Raw genomic sequence first — 20,261 nt, forward strand, 5'->3', positions numbered from 1 at the left:
GTCTTTTACGAAGAAGTGATCGTGATAGTGACACTTTGTCAGAGTTAAAGCTTGAATTGTACGTAGATACTGTAGTATGCATAGTGGGCTGAAGTGGCTCTGTGCTTATCTATATAACGTCGGCGAATTTATCGAAAGTTGATGATTCTGATAGGATATGGTGAATTAGGAAATTAGCGCGATGGAAAAATTTGAAACAAAAGTATTTCTTTTTTTTTTGTGAAACTTAATGCATTTAGAGACCCCAGATTTTGTATGGTGAAAAATAATAGTAGAAAAAGTCGAATATAACAATGAGAAATGATACCCAGATAATAATTATAGTGAAAGAAATTAATATCTAAAGATTCAATCGTTTTACAAAATTTGGGAAGAGGTAAGCAAATATATCTGCGTTATTAACTTCATGACCCACTGTCTGACACTTACTCTGTGAACAGTGTTCTCAGTTTATAGGATATTGGCACTCAACCTTATCTCTACTCCCTTAAATTGAAACTCCCTTGGAATACTACTTTCCACAAAATCGCAATCACTTCAGCCATTCCATTCGAATCCACTCCGCGCATTACCCAAATTTCAAGCATCCAAAAAGCATAGACGCATACGCGTTCCAGCCACTATAAACAACACAGTACTACGTGCACCAGCAATAACTAAAAAGAACTCGCCGAGCTTTCGAAAACCCATCGGAAATTCCAAATCTCCTCGATTCGAAAAACATCCGAATAGATTCAACCTTTTATCATACGTCCCATCGCTGCCTCCAAACAAACAAAACCGAAAATCCGTTCCTCGAAAACACGCTCACGTTCGACGAGCACCTATCCCGAGCTGTGCGCCACTCTGTACGCGCCAGCATATCGATATATCGCGAAGGGCCGAATTTTAGCGGACATAATTCCAGGCAGACGCGCGATATCCCGTGTCAGGTGTATCGAAAGTCCCAGAGGGCGATCGTCCACGCGCACGACACCTGACAATCGGTTGTCCGACGTCGAACGAATATCTCTTGTCCACGTTTGCGCTCGTCTGTCGAGACGGCGCAGATAAACGCGACAACGATGGCACGCTTACCTTGGGAGACGATGGCACGCTTCCCTTCGAGCTCGTCATGGTGGGCGGCGATCGGAAGCGAATCGGGGACAGCGCAGATCGGACAGCTCCGACGCTCTAGCCACGGTTCGTCGTCTTCTTCGGCCGCAATTGCGACCGTCTGAGCAGCTTCGCGACGAACGACGTCAGATATCGAGATAATCGGCAGAGGCCATTATCGGGAGGTAGGTTCCGGATCCACTTCGCGGCGTCGCGACCATAAATAAAGTGCCTCTCAGTCTAGTAAGACGCTGTGAACTCTATTGATTGCGAGATTGTCGATCCGTGACAAGGAAATATTTGCCCGTCTGTCGACTCAACCGCGATTCATGATAATAATGATGTTGAGGAGGGTGACGAGATAGCGGAGAGGCTGTCCTTGACCACTTAGACTGTGGTTCGTTGAGCTACAGGGTGACTCATCGATGCAGGGTGTTGATAAGTATGTGGGACACTTTCTTAGAATGTATTTTTGGAGTTTGAGCGAAGAGGAATGTTGGTATATGTGAATAATTGAGTTTCGTTCTGAAGGAGGTTCCTGCGTTTGGTGAGTGAAAAGTTGGCTTTCGTGTGGAATGAGAATCTGAGGCAGGTTAGGTTGAATGACGCTTTAAAAGAAGATGGAATATTAAGCAGGGGAAGTGGGATCGATATGTCTAATTGAACTGTGAATCGAAGCTGCGTAGCGCTGCAAGGAGAAAGGGAGCGTGCGTGGTCAGACACGAGTTGAGGACCAATATACGAGACTTTCAGGAGTGACACTGATCTGACAGATATCGTGCTGATTTTTTGTGAAAGTGTTATCGCCACTGCACTTGATTAACCGTCAGTTTTTTATACACTGAAAAATTTACCTGCATAATTATATTTACTGTGATAAAAACAGAAAATTTGATATAACTGCTAAGTAACGCTGTATGTTAACAATTTTTCATTTTTAGTAAACTGTTCAATATGTCAGGAACAAATTGACTCTGCTACGTTACTTTGTTTACCTCAAGCTCAATTTTTAAAGAACATGATTTATCGTACCGTCATTCTTCTTTGCTTTTTTTTATCGGCTTACATCTGGATGTATATATTTGCGTGATTTTTTACACGAGCATTTTAACACTTAAAGAACAAGCACTTATATTTATTGTCATATTTTGTTACATTTACAATCTAATCTCTTAAGTGTTTAGACTTCTCGTAATTCTACCGTGGCAGAAGTGGATCAGCATTAATCTTTAATTGTGGATACGTAATTGTCTAGCGTCTATCACCGTTTGATGAACACGCTACGTTTTGTGTGACGTCGATATAGCGATAATCGGTCAATCGTTGATAAAGTTTGAAGCAAATTTGGGCATCCATTTCCCGAACAACCTGCATATCAACTCATTCCAGTGATCGACTGTTTTGTTATCGAAGGGGGATCAGTCGTCAAACATCGTGTTAAGAACTGCGTTGCATTGAATCTTATGAAGTAGTCACCTAGTATTTGCATACGTTATCAAGACTTCTTGATAAAATAATTAGGCAGAAAGGCGATAGAATAATCCGTCTCCCTTTTTAATCGTTCCATTGACGAGAAGTGTTTGCTGATAAATGAAATACGACGATTTAAAATATTATGGAATAATGTATGAAAAAAAAAAGTAGCAGGAACCTTCCACAGTGAGTGCATTTCTCCTCCGAATCGATTGCTTTTAATATCGATGCTTGTATCGGCCGATAGAATGATTGTTCTCATTATTTAACCGTATCAGCGATAAAAGGGATCTCACCTGTCAAGAGAGATATTCGTACTGTGAAATATTAATAAAAGGAGAAGAAAAGGGAAGGGAACAGGTTACGTAGAAGTTTTGTTAGAACTAATACATCACGTTATCGACCAGTCGATTTCTTAAACGATGGACTTTATAATATTCGAAGGCGTAGAAGCATAAATCGTTTGAAGCATTTTCCGATATTACAGCGCAGTTAATGCAGTACATTACTGACTCTGAAAACGTGCAATCTTCTCATGTAGATTTTCATAATCTCGAATATGTCTTCAATATAATATATATGTTGCAATGCTAATTCAGTGTAACCCAATTAAAGACTTTCGAAGTGATATATATTCCATTTGAGTACGTTAACGCGACATAAAGATAAGCTTATAATCGAAATCAATAAAATTTATGAATACCCATTCCGCGTCATGTTTCGTATTATTAACGATTTCTCTTGCCAAAAACTGATATGCACGTTCAAATTACTGATTATCTACCCGCGATAAGCGAAGCGATATGACAAGTAAAGAAAACTTTCATTCATATTGTATAATTTCAACTGTTGGAAACTATCGCACATAACATTAAACATACTGTAAACAGAAATATGTTCACACCAATTCAATTGCAATAAAACTTTCAAAACTTTGAAAATTTCTAAATTTACTAACACTTCATTCTTGCTTTAAAACCAAATTTTCTCTCGTCACATCTAAATAAATAAACTAATAATAATTCAAACAGTTTTCCAAAGAATGGATATCCAACAGCCATTTAAAATTCCGAAAGTTAAATTCCAGATATACGAAAAAGGAGAGGCTCGAAAGCATTAGGGAGGCAAGCTATTTCACCACAGCGTTGTTGAGTGCAAAAAAGTTTTATATCCAGCAGAACAGCGAAAAATGATCTCGCTATCCCTTGATCGCGTATGCACAAGCATAGCGATAGAGGGGAACGATTTGAATATAGGAAAGGCGTACAAATCTGCTGTACGAGTTCCGGATAAAAGGGACGATTTGCAAACTTGTTTTCCATGGGAAATATGGGGTAGGGGGAGGGGTGATCACCAGACAAACAAAAGCGGCTTACAGTTTATAAAGAACCGATGCAATGGTAACTCGCAGATTTCTCGAATTATAGAGCTTCCGCATGTAATGCGTGTTCCATGAAATATTTCTCAGATTTTCTACACTCGTGCAATACTTCCTTCTCTCCGTCCTTTGTTTCACCCATCTGCTGTATTTTTTTTTTCTTTTTTTCGGTTTTTTGCACCGTCACTTCGCGCATTCGGTGAGCACAGGGCTTCCATTAATCCCTATTCACGCACATAAAAACTTTGGCGACGCGCGAACTTTGCTGATACTGTAAAATCCAACCCCTGCTAGCTTGTATACGGTCTGATTCTGTTAATGAAATTTTTTGAACCGATACTGACTCTTTCTGACGTTATTAGATCCTTGGAAAGTTGTGTCATACACGTACACTCTTGACCTCGTTGTAGTGGAACGGAGAAGTGCTTTCGCTATTTTACGAGCACCTCTACTTATTTAAATAGAGATTGAAGTTTTTTAATTGAAAATGTTTTAAGCCAGTGTTTGCTACTTTTTCATTATTATCGAGTTCTTTATATAATTTAGGATGTAGAAATATATAGGATGAAAGTTGAGATAATATAGAACACTCCCGCAAGAAGACTGTCGCAAGTCAGAAACTTTCAATTCTCATTTAATTGCGCGGAGTATTCTTTTAATACATCGATCTATCACAAGTTTTAATTTTGAAGCAACTAATTCTGCATATAAAAACTTATCCCAGCCCATAATATTACCCTTCCACTTGTTACAATTTTCTTGCATCATACTTTAATATTCTAATCAAACTATCCCTAAAGTTATCATTTTTATTTCTCCCTCCGTCTAGAACTCAGTAGTTTAAATAAATAAAGAGAACTTATAATTGAATTCCCGTACACGGATCCACCTGCAACTTAAACATGACATTTCAAGTAAAAGAATCGCGAAGTATATTCGAAAAGAGATTACAGGATTTGTGAAACGATTAACAAGAGCAACATTTGACGTGGCGCAAATTTTTCGAAGAAATTATGCAGCTGGAATACGCGGCATAACAATTTTACCATCAGAATCAGCCGGTTTCAAAGCGATCGGGCGAAAGAGAAACTGTAACGGCAAACAAACAAACAAAAATCGTAGCGAGCGAGTTATTGCGGCTCACAACGATGTAATTCTCCGGGTAAAAGCGATATCTAGCGCTCTGTCAATACACGGTTTATTGTAGGCCGCTTTATTGCGATCGGTCGCGTGCTAGCGCGAAATGTTTGTCCCCCGTCCCAGTCGCTTCGGGCAGATGCGTTCAATGCCTATTGATAAATTAACCGTTAAATCGCAGATCGTAGCAGGCTGGCCGAAGTCGCGGCGAACTAGCCACTGGGCGAATGAAATTAACAGAAGCGACCACGGCGGAAGGGACGGTATTGGCAAACTTGGTAAGCTTGCGTCAGGGTCAATATAGCCCTGGAGCCACGGCCACGCGACTATCTACGGCTGTATATGTGTACTGTTTTAAGCTCGCAGTTTCAAACATTCGGGTTTGATTGATTATATTACACGCTTGTGCGCTCGTGTCCTCGTGTACTCGAGCTTCATAGCGTACACAATGCACGTGAAACGCTCGACGCATCACTGCCTGTGTTTCAGTTCATTTACAGGCTAGGTTCATTGTTATCGAATCACTCCGAACCTGGCATCGCGATCCTCCGACGAACGTTGATATTTTTTTGGGGGATCGAAGACGATACGAGAACGAAAAAGTTTTGGATTCTTAAGAAGAGGAAGTTAGGAGATTAAGAAGAGTGAAAAGTGGGTGTAAGGTGGACGAGGTAGTTTCAATTATTTATGGAATAATAAGTATTTGAGCCTTTGAATCTCACGAATATTCAGTGACTAGGCTTTAGTGTTAAATCGAGTTCGAGTGTGAAATTTATCTATTCGTCGATTTATCAACAGCAGATTTATTTAGTTTTCAATTTCAGGGGAATATTATTCTGGCATGCTTGAGCTTCAAACCCCTGGTATTTTTTAATAACCCTCAATGATGAATACTCTTGCTTTCAAAGAATCACGCTAGCAATCGACGCGCTGTATTCAATGGTGTGATGAAATATTCAAAAATCGGTCGCAATCCTGGCGACAATCATACGACAGAATTCGCCGTGGCCAGTGCACAATTCGTCTCATTTCACTTGGTGTATAGTCGCGATGGTATCTTTAATTCTCGCGTACTGCACAGAGGCAACGCCATGGGCACCGCGCAAATGCGTATCATCCATAATTTGCCACCCTCTGCCAACGCGTCCGCGGTTTCAATTTATTCTTTGCTTTGTTCTACCACATCCTCGTTCCTGCCGTATTTATTTGCATAGCGTCATTCGCGTAAGCATTATACGGCTCTACGTTAAAGCTCCTCCCGGGCTTGGCTGCGCTGAGCCTTTTCGTTTGCAACAGTAGAGAGCCAAATGCCGCGTTAGGTGGAAGGAGGGCCGATCGAGAATCGACGTTTTATGCGAGAAGCTCAGTGCTCCGCCAGTCACGATACCTTTAAGAGTTAATAAAAGTACTCGAAACGATAATCGCGCGGAGCACCAGCCACAAACACGTTTCGCAGCTTACGCGATGGCTGGGCTTCCCAGCTTGCCCAACGAAATTGTCTGATCAATAATTAAAAGAAACAGCCCCGACGCTATCGCGGCCGTTTCTACTTTTGCAGGGTTATTCGTGGCCGATTGATACTGATGTTTACTAGGGCCGTTTCGTTTGAAAGCCAAGGGGAAATGCTTGACTGGTGAATCGCATTTCTGCAAGCGCTGTTACTGGGCGATGGTAGTAAGGATTTGGTAATTATGCATAATGACTAAAACCCTGGAGACTGTAACAGTGAATATTTTAACAGTAAACTGAAGTTTTAGTTTCCAATTAATGGGGGAAATAGTTGCTAGATTGTTGGGAAAGTTAATGTATGTTCATTTGTCTTGTTGATCTCTTACTTAGAAGTTTCTTGAGAACTTCATTTTTCCTATGTTTTACACTATATTTCTATTGTATCACTTCACTGCTTTAAAAGAGTATCTGTTATACTATTTTATGTTTATAAGTAATGAAATGTTTTCATGTTTAGCTTTTTGTTACATGGTTTGTTATCACTCGATAAGAATACATTTTTTGTACAAATAAATTTCTCCCTATTTCAATAAAAAAAATGTTAAATTTATTGAAATTTCACTTCCTAGCACTAGGTGCGCTGTAATCTGTTTCTGAAATCTGTCGGTAATGTTGTAAACGTTGTAATCGGTATACGGTAAACTTATTTTGTGATTTTATCATCGACGAAGCACAGACGGTACATTTTCTACTTTTGTATGTTGAAATGTTTCTAGTATCATTTAATTTTAATTCCTACCACTCGGAGCGCTATCATCCGATTCCTGAATCGGTAACGTCGGACGTGACACAGGAATTGGAAAAAGATGTGCGAGTCCTCTTTAGGCGGAACACAGGAATACACTCAGTGATCTATTACATACTTTATCAATGGTATGAACTAGTGTAAACACAGGACAACAACAGTGATATTATGACAATTCATAATTTGTACATATTTTCCAAAAATGGGACACTATTGTACTACGCTGAGTGGAATAGGTTGAATAAATCTGGGATCACAAAAGAAGAGGTAATTATAATTAGAAAGAAACTTAGGATAATGTTATATAGTATTTATACTTTTTAACCTCTTCAACAACAATGTTTTATCAGATATCTCTTAAAGAATGATTAGTCATTAAAAATTAGTTTGTATTACATAAGTGTAAATGAAATTTAGGAAGCTAAACTAATGTATGGAATGCTGTTTTCTCTTAAATCCTTTGTGAGCAAAATATCACCATTGGACCCAAAGGAAGGGTTTCTGTATTACAAAACCAGTAAATACACGCTACATTATTTTGAAACACCATCTGGATTAAAGTTTGTATTAAATACTGATAATGCATCACAAAATGCTAGAGAATTATTGCAACAGTTATACAAAGAAGTAAGTGAACAACTTTTGAATCAAGATATTAATGCATATTTTTGGAAAATTCGTAAAATACGATACTACATAAACAATCGCTTTTTTCAGGTATACTTGGAATACGTTGTCAAAAATCCTCTTTGTAAATTAAATGAACCTATTCAAAGCGAACTATTTAAACTGAAAGTAGATGAATTATTTAAAAAATCTCCTCTATTTTTAAGTAGATCAGTATAGTCTAGCTTATATTATTATTAACAAAAAATGTATCATGTGTAAATACAAAAATTTATATTATTCTGATTTCCAACTTTAATTCCATTCAACATTATCAAAGATTATATCATTTATCATTGGATATGTATAATACCATTAAATCTAAACAGTGTTAGAAATATGCTGTAATATGCTCTGCATTGATTACGTACTAAATAACTATGTTAATCTGTAAACAGTTCTTAGAAGGTATTTTACGAAACTTGTTCAAATCTTAATTGACATATTTTTAATTAAAAAGAAGAGCAGTACTATAGAATGGTTGTACTACTGGAAATAAAATTTCATATCTTATATATTCAAAAATTTAAATTAGGTGTTGTATTATACGTTGTTATATTTATGAATTTACATTCATTAATGAAAGAAGCATCTTATATAATACACTTTTGTAATACAATAATTGTGATTATCATACAAAATGTACAGCGACTAAAGAAGCTTGGAGAAACTAATAATAAACGTTATAAAAGTATAAGTTTATTTTTCGTAGACTTATGTATTTTGTTTTATAGTTACCTCTCGTCATGTTAACAAAACATACTCGTTTAATTTATATATTTCAAACCATTATTTAAGGCATGTAAAAATATTGATAAAAATGCATAATGTTAAAAATTTGTCTACATGAAGCTTGCCCCTTCTTTACAATCCCCTCTATCTATTACTTATTCTACACTTATTCTAGGCACACTTTCAATATATGCCTCACTGAACTAAAAGCGTCTACTGAATTACATGTACAATGATGGCAACTTATATTATATTTCACAATTTAATTTTATTAAATTCATATATTTTTTACCATACGTGCATATATAATAAGCTTTTTTCTTTTGGACGTATGACATTAGCTTATTCAAATGATAATACTACTACTTATAAACAAAAATATATATGTATACATATAATAGAGATACTTTTACAAAATTATGTACATATGTTTGAAGTTCATAAGAACTAAAGATTATAAATCTGTAGAACGTAATTCTCAAAAATATTTTCCTAAAGGTTTTTATGGTGATTGTTAGTGTACATTACAAGATTATGCAAGTGTATGTATATCTATATATATATGTATATGGGCAAGAAAAACAAAACCAAAGCTTTTTAACGTGATTATTAAAGCACCTGTAATGACTACGTGTAAATGATTCTCAGGATAAAGATAAATAAATATAAGTGAAAAATAGTAAACTATCAGTGCCTCATTTATAATAAATGTCAATGTTTTTCTCTAAAACGCTGTTAACGTTCAACGCTGAGACATATTCATTACCTCCAGAAACGTTTGTCATTACTACACATATTTTTATACATCAAAGGACAACATTTAGAAAATCTATTCATATACAAAGACTCTTATGATACTTGTAAACATGAAAATGTGATTGACGAATTGACGAATGTCATGAATACAAAATGACGATTGTTATTTGACATAAAATGCAAATTATAAAGCGTTCACGACGTTTTTTATCATATTCGTTATTCCACTTTACGTTATATTCTAATGTGAAAGCTCACCAATTTGTAAACAGAACAAATCCAGTCCTCGCATTACGTACGTGTCGAATACCAGAATGCAATTTGTGGGTAGAGTTGTATTCACCCTTGCTTAAGGAAGTATTGGCACGAAACGAAAATTATTCGCATCAAAGTAACTTGAACTGCCTATAACGAAGTTGAGGCCTGTAAGTGTACGTATATGTAACATAGAAAGTAACATTATATATTACGATATATACACATACGTAAATAAAGTATACACACACACATACACCCTCGGAGTATGAATCCTCATACTGCTTATACGTTCGATGTACTTCACTTCATAAAGGTAGATTCAACTTGTTCCCTCTATTGCACTCACAGTACATTTATACATGATGTGCATAAATATATAGTAAATCCAGCGCTTGATGCACACTCGCGATGTACACTTAAATACATATATACATATATATGTAAATGCGCAATTTACATATCTCGTATTTAAAAATCACGTGTACGTTATAACAGGAATACTCAGTCTTTGCTTTTTGTATTTTCTTTAAGATTGGGAATCCTTTTCCGTATTATTGGTACCTCCTCCATCTTCAGAAGAAGGAAGAGGAGGAGCATCGTTATTTTGCGCTCCTACGGGAGCTGGTTCCTCTATCACCGACAATCGTTTCTCACGGTCTGAGGATACCGTAGAACTGTGGAAGAACACGTTTCTCAAAGTGGCAACATTAACTCGTTCTCGTGACGTCGTATCGTCCGCTAACGAATCCGTCTTTGATTCGCCGTTAGAATTTCTGAAAAGTAACATAGCGTTTAATTTACAGTTTGCTAGCATGTTACATAATCTCATTAGGCAAACTGTTTACTCGTACTTTACAGTTTTTTGAGCAGCTGTTTCTTGTTCCGCCTCCTTCATACGCTTACGTCTTATGGCACGTCGAATATCGATATAACTGTCAGGATCGTCAAATTTGAGTCGTTCAAATTCACCATCTTCTAAGCAGACAGTCCAGTTACTCCAGTCACTGCCTTGCCGATCTAACGTCACTTTGCGTCGAGCACGTTTTGCTAACCCTGGCTCTACCTCTTCGTTTTTAATGAAACATGAATTAAATGCCTCTTTGAGAGAGCTTAAAGACGTGGCTTGTCCAGCTGAGTCCATAGGTTCCCCGGCGTCTGATCCAGTCCCTTGTTCTCCTTCTGTAGCTTTTCTATGCCTGATGGAGGCGTCATCCATCTGAATGTTTAACATAATTGAAATATTAATAACTTGGAATCATTTACCTAAAGTGCACTATTTGATAATTAAGTTACATTCGAAAAACAATTCTTTTAAAAGGATAGATCTGGAAATTTTTCTATTTATTTTTATTCAGTGTTAGCAAGTTTTACCTCTAAATGCTGTAACATAGTTGTCAACCGTTTTACTTTAAAGGTGACATCATCCAAAGGAACGGATGCGTTCACAGACTTTTCTGACAAGCTAGTTATGGCAGAGGCAGTTTCGCTACATAAACTAAATCGCTGAGTAGATGTCACATCCGCTTGAACCTCCAATCTGTTCAGAAAAGAGATGCAAATTTTATAACAAATTCTCAAATAAAATGTTACCATTACTGGACTCCATAACGTAAATCAAGAAATTATGAAAAATATTACGTAAAATGCGATGTTAGAAATAATAAAATTAGTAACGAATTTTATAATTCTATTAATGATCATAATTCCGTTATAATATTTAAATGAACCCATTAATCGTAAGTACGCATTATGAGAGAAATATACTTCACCTCTGACCTCCCGGAAGGACACTCGAAGCTATACTTCCGGCAAGACTATTTCCGGCGAGGCTGGTGCCGGCGATGGCTACATTACTGGCACTCTCACGATCGTTCTCTCGACCCAACTTTTCTAATTGACTTCCACTGCCCAACGAAAGCGAGGCTTCTCCTATCGAAGGATTACCGCCACGATGACTCGCAACATCTATCGATGCTGCATCTGTGGTATACAATCACGCTTAAAAATTATTCTCACGTAATTTGTCCATTTGTAATCAATTTTCAAAAAGAAGCTAAGTTGCTATAGCATCTTAATAAAATTTTAAAAACAAATCAAATCAATTTTATATTTTTTAAAATACAAATCTGTCTTTTTTGAATAGAATATAGAACATATTTTTTTAACGTTGGCTTGTAATTAATACAGAGAGGAACCACGATATTTATAGCGTTAAGCTGTAGTTACTCGCCCTGCATAATTCTCGGGTGATAAATTGACGTACTTACCTCCACCGTTACGGACACCCAGGGAACCCATCAACTCATTTTCATCGTCAAAGTCGAAGCGAACTCCAGTGCCGTTTGTGGAGACACCGCATCCTCCGTTTCGACAAAGGGAAACGGGCACTACGCCATACACGTAGAACAACAGAATTGGCACACCAATACCCACAGCCAATCCTGCAAGTACTGGTGACACTAAAACCTGTAAACGAAGAGGAGCTTATTTCCACACCTGCTTTAAATCCTTATCCTCGCAGATAAAAGAAGTATCTTAGTTTTTTAACGCTAAGTTCATTAAAGTTCCTAAATTCAGTATTTCGTAATTGTTATTTCAAAATTAATCTCTATGTTACACACGGTTAATAAAAAATCAAATAAAAAGATATAGTGTGTTTAAATATAGCATGACTACTACTGGGTATAAAGTTGTAAAAATTGAGGGGAGACAAGAAGCCTGATAAAACACTGTAAACTTTCAACCGTGGTTGGGACCATTGTTGTGTAGTTTCATATCACAGGAAGTTTCTGAATGCGTGTTCCAGAATCCAGAATTACGGGTTTTCTTTTACAAAGCCCTTTTTCTCGCGCAAGAAAGAAAGAGAAAATGCATTTAATTTACGAAATAATTTAGCACCTTACAAAGATACTAATTCGTGTATAAATAATACATAGAAGCATGTAAATAGTGAATAAGAAATAACGTGTTAATTTATATTTCAAAATCGGCCATAATTTTGCTCAGCAAACCTATTAAGTTTATGCAATAATTTTTTTTCAATTGCAAATACGGCTGAACATAAAAAGAAATAGGACGTACAGATTCATGAAATGCAAATGGTGCGAATGCAAAGTGAACAAAAAAGAAAGCTAGCTGCCTTGAAGAATTTATTACACAGTAATTCAGTTTTGTATGCAAATTTACTCCAAACCAATTCATAAGAGATCTTACACAATTTAAAAATTATTCTCCAAACCTTACCAATGCAAAATAAAAAATATACAAGTACTTTTTCAAATACAGTGAAATAAGTGCATCAATTACTTCTTTCACGAATAAACCATGAAATACAAAAGAAGATATCACAAAGCGATCTCATGAAACTGCATCTTATGCTTCGAATTACATCCTCTCCCTTTCCAAGCTTCCCTTACAATACACCCCATTATAAAATACAAAGAATAAGCATTTCTGAAAATGAGTCACGATTCTCCCGAAGGAATCAGTAAACAAGATATAACAGGATAGACACCTCTCATTATACAATCGACATTCGATTCTGCCTCGTCTACAAATGCATCATCGATCCGACCAACACGCAACCATGAGATCTGCATGTGTAATTCCCGATCAGAATCAAATGAACCGCCTGTGCCATCCAACTTTTCCTTCCATCATCTCTCTCCCATCCCCAGCAAGGCAAGAGACACCCGACACCGTCTCGATCGCGTGACACACCCCCATGTAGGAAGGTCGCGGTGTTGCATAAAATTGAAGCGGGTCGTCGGACGGCGAGGCATGCCTCGTCGAGTTGTGCAACATGTCACGACGAGCCGAGGAGATTACCGGCGTCACAGAGCGATCTGTTTTCTGTAGATTTCCATCGAGCGTGGAAAGGAGCGTGGAGCCAGCGGAACAGGAGGCAGAGAAAGTACATGGCGGTGGACAGAAGGTGAGGGAGGCGCGGAAGGAAGGATATTGATCGGTGGGTAGGAGTGCGCGCATGGGAGATCCTCTCTGTCCCACCCTGCGGCCTGCATCCGCCTAGATGGGTGACGGTGGAACGTGCATCGTGTCAGTTGCTACTTTAAGATCCACATTGCGTTACAGCCAAAGAGTCCGACAGAGCAGAGCGTGGGGTTCGCGTAGAGTTGGTGCTTTGCGCCAAAGGGTGTGTCGCGGTGCCGTGGACATCCGAGTCCCGATGCGAGGACGTCGAACTACGCCGGCCTGAACGTTCGAGGACCGGTCGGCATAACAGGAAGTAGAGAAGGGACACGCGACGAATCCATTCATTCATTAGTGGCGATTTCGCGAGGCCTCGATCGTACACCGGGCTCTCTCATATATGTGAACCAGGCAAGAATAGGCGCGTTCTGCCTGTTATCGTTCCACGGTGCATATGCTTTATTAGCATCGACAGAGGGAGTCGAGGCACGTACGTCGGAAACACCACACTCCTTTCCCCCCCTTTGTTCTTTCCTCCCCCCTTTTTTTTTTCAATTGGTCAACGACCATCGACACCACCGAGATTTACCTCGCACGTTGGACCGACCGAACGAGGGAAGACTTAGAGAGGCATGGCCAATTGGGAAACGAAAGACATGGAATCGGATTGGGAAGATACGGAAGATTCGTCGAGCGGAGCGGAGGAGCATAAGCCGGAGATTGATAAGGAGTTGCTTGATTGTATCCTAAAGGAATTTCACAAAGAACCGGTTAGTTCGGTAGTGGCTATGATTTGCAGTAAACAGTTGCCTGCGCGAATGTTTGCACAGCCGTTCATGCAGCTATGAATACTTGTTTAACAATGCGAATGCGACACGTTCAAAATGTAGCGTTGCAACTAATTCTTCTAAAGATCATTTAAAAATTCACCCGTAATGCACAGGTCACGATAACCGAGTGTCAAGTAAACCCGGGCTGTATGAGTAACGAAAGTGCGCTGAGCACTATAATTAGCGTTAAAGTCAAATACGTGTTGAACAACTCGAACACAGATCAGGACCTCTCTTTAATCGTGAAAGAACTTCCAAAAGATGCGTTCAGTCGATTCTTCGTTAACGAAGGCCAGTTCGATCTTCGAGAGATTAAGTTCTACACACAGGTAAGAGATTAACTATAATTTCATCTTTACCACGCAATTATTCGATGGGTACAATAACGAATCTAACTTTTTACATCAGGTTATGCCCGACTTGAAAGAATTCCAGAAGAAACAGCTGGCAGCACTAGGAGATAATTCAGATGAAAAGATTCCGCTATCGGTACCATTATGCTACCACGCACAGTACACGCCAGCAGAGGAAACAGAAGACAACATAACGACACCTGAATCGATTTTAGTGCTGCAAGATCTCCGTGACTCCGACTTCTGCAAAATCAAATTCCGAAAAGGAATGACGTTCGACCAAACCAAAGTGGCGTTACAAGCCATAGCGCGTATACACGCGCATTCGTTGGCGATGAAAGTTATCGAGGGACAGTCTCTGTCTGAACGTTACCCGTTTCTCTTTCAAACAGCGAAGGCAACAGATTCGTATCAGCAACTGGTCGAGCGTGGTTTACCGCAGCTTGCGAAATTTTTAAAAAACACCGGATTAGAAGAAATACTTGACGCCCTTCTTGTGTTACGACCCAAGACGAAGCACATAATATCGGCATTACTCGCGCCAGAGGGGCCACTGACGCTGATCACGCACACAGATTTCTGGAGTAACAATTTGCTGTTCCAAGAAGGACCTGATGGCCTCGAATGCTGCATTCTCGACTGGCAAATGGTCACGTACAGTAGACCGACCAACGATATCGCTCTGTTGATAGTAAGCTCCCTGCCGACTGAACTACGCCGAAAGCACACTGAAACATTCCTCGACTTCTATTGGGAGACTCTAACTAGCACGTGTTCTCGTCTCGGTGTCGATATTCCCAAGGATTTGGGTTACGTGAGAGAAGACTTAAGCAAGGACTACAGGCGATCGCAACTTCTGGCGCTTCTGCTGTGTATCGGGTCGATAGACGTTGCCTTGGGCGATCCTGACACTGAACAGCGACTAATCGACGTTCTGAAAGATCTTCACAGTGAGGGCGTATTCACAGACGAGACTGCCATTGCTACAAGCGAGAATGATTGTTAGTCAGCGATATTGCCGCTCATAATAGTGCTGCAGTAAATTCATACTACACGATACGTGAATCGAAGAAACGACGATTATGGGACTGATCGGTGATAAGATCGATCCGTCAATCGTGAAAGTTGCAATTACGAGCAAAATGATCTCATCTTGAGCAAAAAGGCTTGTGTCGATAACGATGTAATTGCGGGTAGTTAAAGAAATCGAAGTCGTTAAAACGTCACTAATGCCATTAAAGAATAGAATTTGTTAGATTTTTGTGGTCAGAAATGTTTGTTTATAAGTAAGTTGAGTTGTTATTGCAATATCTACTTAAGTTTTGGTATAACTTAAATAAAACCAATAAAGATTGTATCGAAAAATAAAATTCATTTAGAATCTAATGCCTTAGTCACAGTCTATGTACAATTTACAATGCCAAATGTGTTCGAGTACATTAATCACTGGATTCGACCGTTTCACTGACTGAATTTCTTCCCGCAATTATTATAACGCCTGTAAAACCGAAATTTTGTTATCGCTAATTCACATACGCAATAATTATATTATTCTCTTTCTTTGTACAAACTATATAAATAAAATATACCTGGATGTTGTCATGAATGTATAAAAATGTCTATATTTATATTCACAACAGTAATTATTAAGTATCTATACGAAATTAATTTTTTACTATAATTACTTTTGCATATTTTTTTACTTTTAATGTTTTATAAAAAAAAACACTTTATAATAAAAGTAAAGCAGTGCATACGATAATCATTTCTTTCTCTAACAGCAATATATGCTCCATTACAAAGAAATAATAAATTAATAAGGAGTTAAATTCACTACAAAAGATAATTATACAAAATAATTTTCTGACTTACGGATGCAGTTACTCCACCCACAATGAAGGCGTTCCTTTTATGTTTGTTAGCTTTCTCGTACCTTGTATATAATTCCTTTCCCACCCACACTGGTATACCTGTAACAGAAACAGATGTGTTGATAAAAATATATGTTTGAACACGTACCACAATGCACAAACTGATCTAATGTATGTATATCTTTTATTTACCTATAATCATAGCTGGTACAGCTATACCAGCAGCAAGACCTATTCCAACAGGAGCTCCAACTAGTGTTCCAAGTTGCCAGAGTATCTTCTTTTTCCTAGACCATGGCTTTTTCCCCCAGAACGTACAACCAGAAGGGCTATCAACAAATAAAAAAATATTAAATAAAACACTATATAAATGATGAAATATTTAAAATGAAATAATGTGTAAATACTACAAAAAAGACTATACCTTAAATAATGAAGATCACTGATTTCTTTCATACATAACCAACAAAATTCAGCTCCACAAACAGAACAGATCATATGATTACAGCTTCCATCATCCATTTTCATGATAAAGACCTGACAACTTGGACATGGTTTGATGTCATCTCCTATAAAACAATTAATGTAATATATTCAAAATCTCCACATGAAAGTGATAAATACTTACTGTGCTGTGAGTCACTCTGACTAAAATTAAGGGATGAGCTACGCTCATAGTATTGAGTACGTTGAGCTCTGGCAGCATCACATGTTTGATTAGGGTGCCATCTTGCTTTACAATGGTAACAAAAATACGAATCGCAGCCTGGCCGTCCACAACGTAATTTTGGACATGATGCACAGCCACTGGCAATAACTGCAAAACTACAGTCTGGGGCAGGACACCATCTTGCATCTGGTTCAACAGCAAGAACTCTTCGTACCATAAAATCTTCATATTTTTCGAACTGTGTCTGATCATTTAGAATCATCCGGATATCTAAAATAAACGAGTTTAATAAAAAAAATATTACTTATTAGAAATAAAAACATACATATTTTTTATTAAAGAAATATATACCATTCGGATGCAATGGTTCTGAACATTCTGGACATGCTATATTAACCCTGGATTCTGAAATTTCGACTTTAAGATATTGCTGGAAGCAATCATAACAACTGCGATGGTGGCAAGACTGAACCACTGGAAAAAAGTCAACGGGTAACTCAGCCAAGCATAAGGGGCACTCCAACCAACCATTTTCGTTGCTCTGAAATAATTATTCCATAATCCATTGTACTTTCAATTGACATGTAATGCAATTTAATTTTAAAATAAACTGATTATAGTTTATACATACCTTTCCTGCAGAAGAAAGTACAGAACCTTTGCTGGAAGCACGCTGTAGATCTGTGTTCTGAACTTGGAACTGGCTAGAACCATTACTTACTCTAGCTTCTCCTTTTTCAACATCTGTATTCTTGGCACTAGCTGGTTCTTTTGCTACAAAAAAATAATTCATGTTTAGAGGAAATATGATTTCCTATTTACTTCTATAATTTGTTGTATCAAATATTATTTATTACCTTTAGTATTCCTATTGGTTGAGCTAGGTGTTCTGACAATTCGTCGAGCAATGAATGGACTTGAATATAATAACCGACGTAAAGAAAAACGGGGTAACAATCTTCGTGCTCTAGGAGCTACTCCACTGCATCCTCCGGAATTGTTATCATTCTCTTTGAACATCCTGAGAGTTATATTTGGGTGACTATACTTTCATACTTCTTTTGACAGAAGCAAAGTAAATCTATATTAAGTAATGCAAAGAAGAAGAAAATGAGTAAAACACTGTTTTAAAATAATAAAATACATTGATTTCTTTACAATCTAAAATGTAAAAAACATTCTACTTCCATATTTAGAATGGAGCTAATTTACAAATAATGTTATGAAGATCCCAATTTGTAATTCACGAATTAAATTGTTTACAATTACTTTTATTTTGAACGAAGGTACTCGATAATTACATATTACTTCCTAAAAACAGGCTGCACGATTTCGAGGAATACTGTACATCATAATACAAGTCGGCTCTAATATTAATACGATTGAAATACATATTTATATCCACGTATAAAAGTATTAAACATGCGGTTTATAGACGATTATATTTTGCGTCACAAATGCACGTGTAGTGTTATACGTAAACGTAATTACATCGATCGTATTTAAACATAAGAAAGACGAAAAGGGTTAACGCAACTTAAAATTGTTTAATACAGCTGTCAGAGAAGAATTTCTTTAAATAAAGGTTAAGAAATGTGACATATCAAATTTCATTCTGTCAGCAATCATTTGTTGAACTTAATCCACATACAATATCTTTCACCAGACATTCAATTTCAATGGAAGGCTCTCAATAATTCGTAAATCGTAATGCATAAAAGTATCGATAGTTTTCTCGTGAATTAATGTTACGGATGAGTTTTTATACATGCTGGTTCCTACTTTCACTAAAAAGGGAATTATGTAGTATGTCAAGACACTTGTCATCAATTACGATTTCTCCACGGTCATGAGACGCATAAGTAATCGGTATTTCGAAATCCTCTATGTGGAAGTAGTATGAAACATTTTTTGACAGACGGATTTAACCACAGGCCGATTTATACTTACATATTTCAATGACAGTACAGTGGACGAAATAACATATCACAGGATTATATTAATTTATTTGTACGAATAACCAAATTCGAGTGCGTGCAAGTTATACCTAATTTGTAGTAGAGCTAATGAGCCAGGCATAAATTATAACATGGGAAAGGAATAGAAACTATGGATATTGAGTATTAATTTTACGTAAAAGTGTAATTACCGTACTATATTACACAAGTTTTTACATTAATATATACTCCACGCTTGACAACTCGTTGAAAATGCAAACTATGGAACTTGAACTAAAGTGACGTATATTCGCAAAAAATGGCAAGTACTCCTTCCGTTAAATAAAATATACATATATGTATGTACATACGCAATTATCATGGTAAGAAATGTAAGTTTGGTAGGAGATACAAAATAATCGCCATTTGTGCAATAGACTTAAATGTGCACGTACATGCATTGCACAAAGTATACATGTGTATAACAATATACGTATGTACTTCGTTATCAACTTTCTTTCATCCGAAATCAGTGTGAAATTAGTTTCAACAAACATTTCAATCGTTTGTTTCCTTAACGTCAATATGAAAAGAATTGGAAATATGTATTTAAATTGAATGATGAAGAACCTCCCGTATAGATGACTCGCATTAATGCAGGTGTGAAAAGTGTATGGGCATACATTGATTAATATTAGCCTAATCAATCTGTAAACAAACCTTGTTTCCGTATTCACAAATGCTTTCGAACTCGTAACAGTCGTTGTGACAGACAACAGAAGTACTACTGCAGTTACACACTATTGATAAGTTTCACTCGTTTCACTTATTTTGATGGTTAAGGATGTTCACTTAACAGCTGACGGCTTTCGACTAAGGACTAAATCATGAACATAGTTTAGATGAGAAACGTGGTGAACT

The 20,261-nt window shown here is 37.4% G+C and overlaps 3 protein-coding genes across 3 annotated transcripts; 2 read left to right on the forward strand and 1 right to left on the reverse strand.

Moving 5' to 3' along the window:
* The first annotated feature begins 7,377 nt into the window (after nt 1-7,377).
* Bet5 (blocked early in transport 5) lies at nt 7,378-8,249 on the forward strand. The gene is made up of 3 exons (XM_076385108.1): nt 7,378-7,604; nt 7,755-7,964; nt 8,055-8,249. The coding sequence occupies exons 1-3, from the start codon at nt 7,506-7,508 to the stop codon at nt 8,181-8,183; spliced, it is 438 nt and encodes a 145-aa protein (XP_076241223.1). The 5' UTR covers nt 7,378-7,505; the 3' UTR covers nt 8,184-8,249.
* A 294-nt stretch (nt 8,250-8,543) lies between these two features.
* LOC143183548 (E3 ubiquitin-protein ligase RNF19A) lies at nt 8,544-20,201 on the reverse strand. The gene is made up of 13 exons (XM_076385107.1): nt 20,061-20,201; nt 18,261-18,484; nt 18,035-18,177; nt 17,755-17,944; nt 17,362-17,673; nt 17,158-17,302; nt 16,926-17,062; nt 16,735-16,832; nt 12,017-12,215; nt 11,519-11,729; nt 11,121-11,286; nt 10,601-10,965; nt 8,544-10,522 (listed from the first exon to the last, which is right to left on the reverse strand). Exons 2-13 carry the CDS (start codon nt 18,421-18,423, stop codon nt 10,276-10,278), a joined length of 2,376 nt encoding a protein of 791 aa, XP_076241222.1. The 5' UTR covers nt 18,424-18,484; nt 20,061-20,201; the 3' UTR covers nt 8,544-10,275.
* Nucleotides 14,181-16,468, forward strand: LOC143183814 (putative oxidoreductase dhs-27). Its single transcript, XM_076385551.1, has 3 exons — nt 14,181-14,449; nt 14,623-14,838; nt 14,918-16,468. Exons 1-3 carry the CDS (start codon nt 14,312-14,314, stop codon nt 15,866-15,868), a joined length of 1,305 nt encoding a protein of 434 aa, XP_076241666.1. The 5' UTR covers nt 14,181-14,311; the 3' UTR covers nt 15,869-16,468.
* Nucleotides 20,202-20,261: the final 60 nt, after the last annotated feature.

The sequence above is a fragment of the Calliopsis andreniformis genome, chromosome 9 (genome assembly GCF_051401765.1).
Source record: "Calliopsis andreniformis isolate RMS-2024a chromosome 9, iyCalAndr_principal, whole genome shotgun sequence".
Taxonomy (NCBI): Eukaryota; Metazoa; Arthropoda; class Insecta; order Hymenoptera; family Andrenidae; genus Calliopsis; species Calliopsis andreniformis.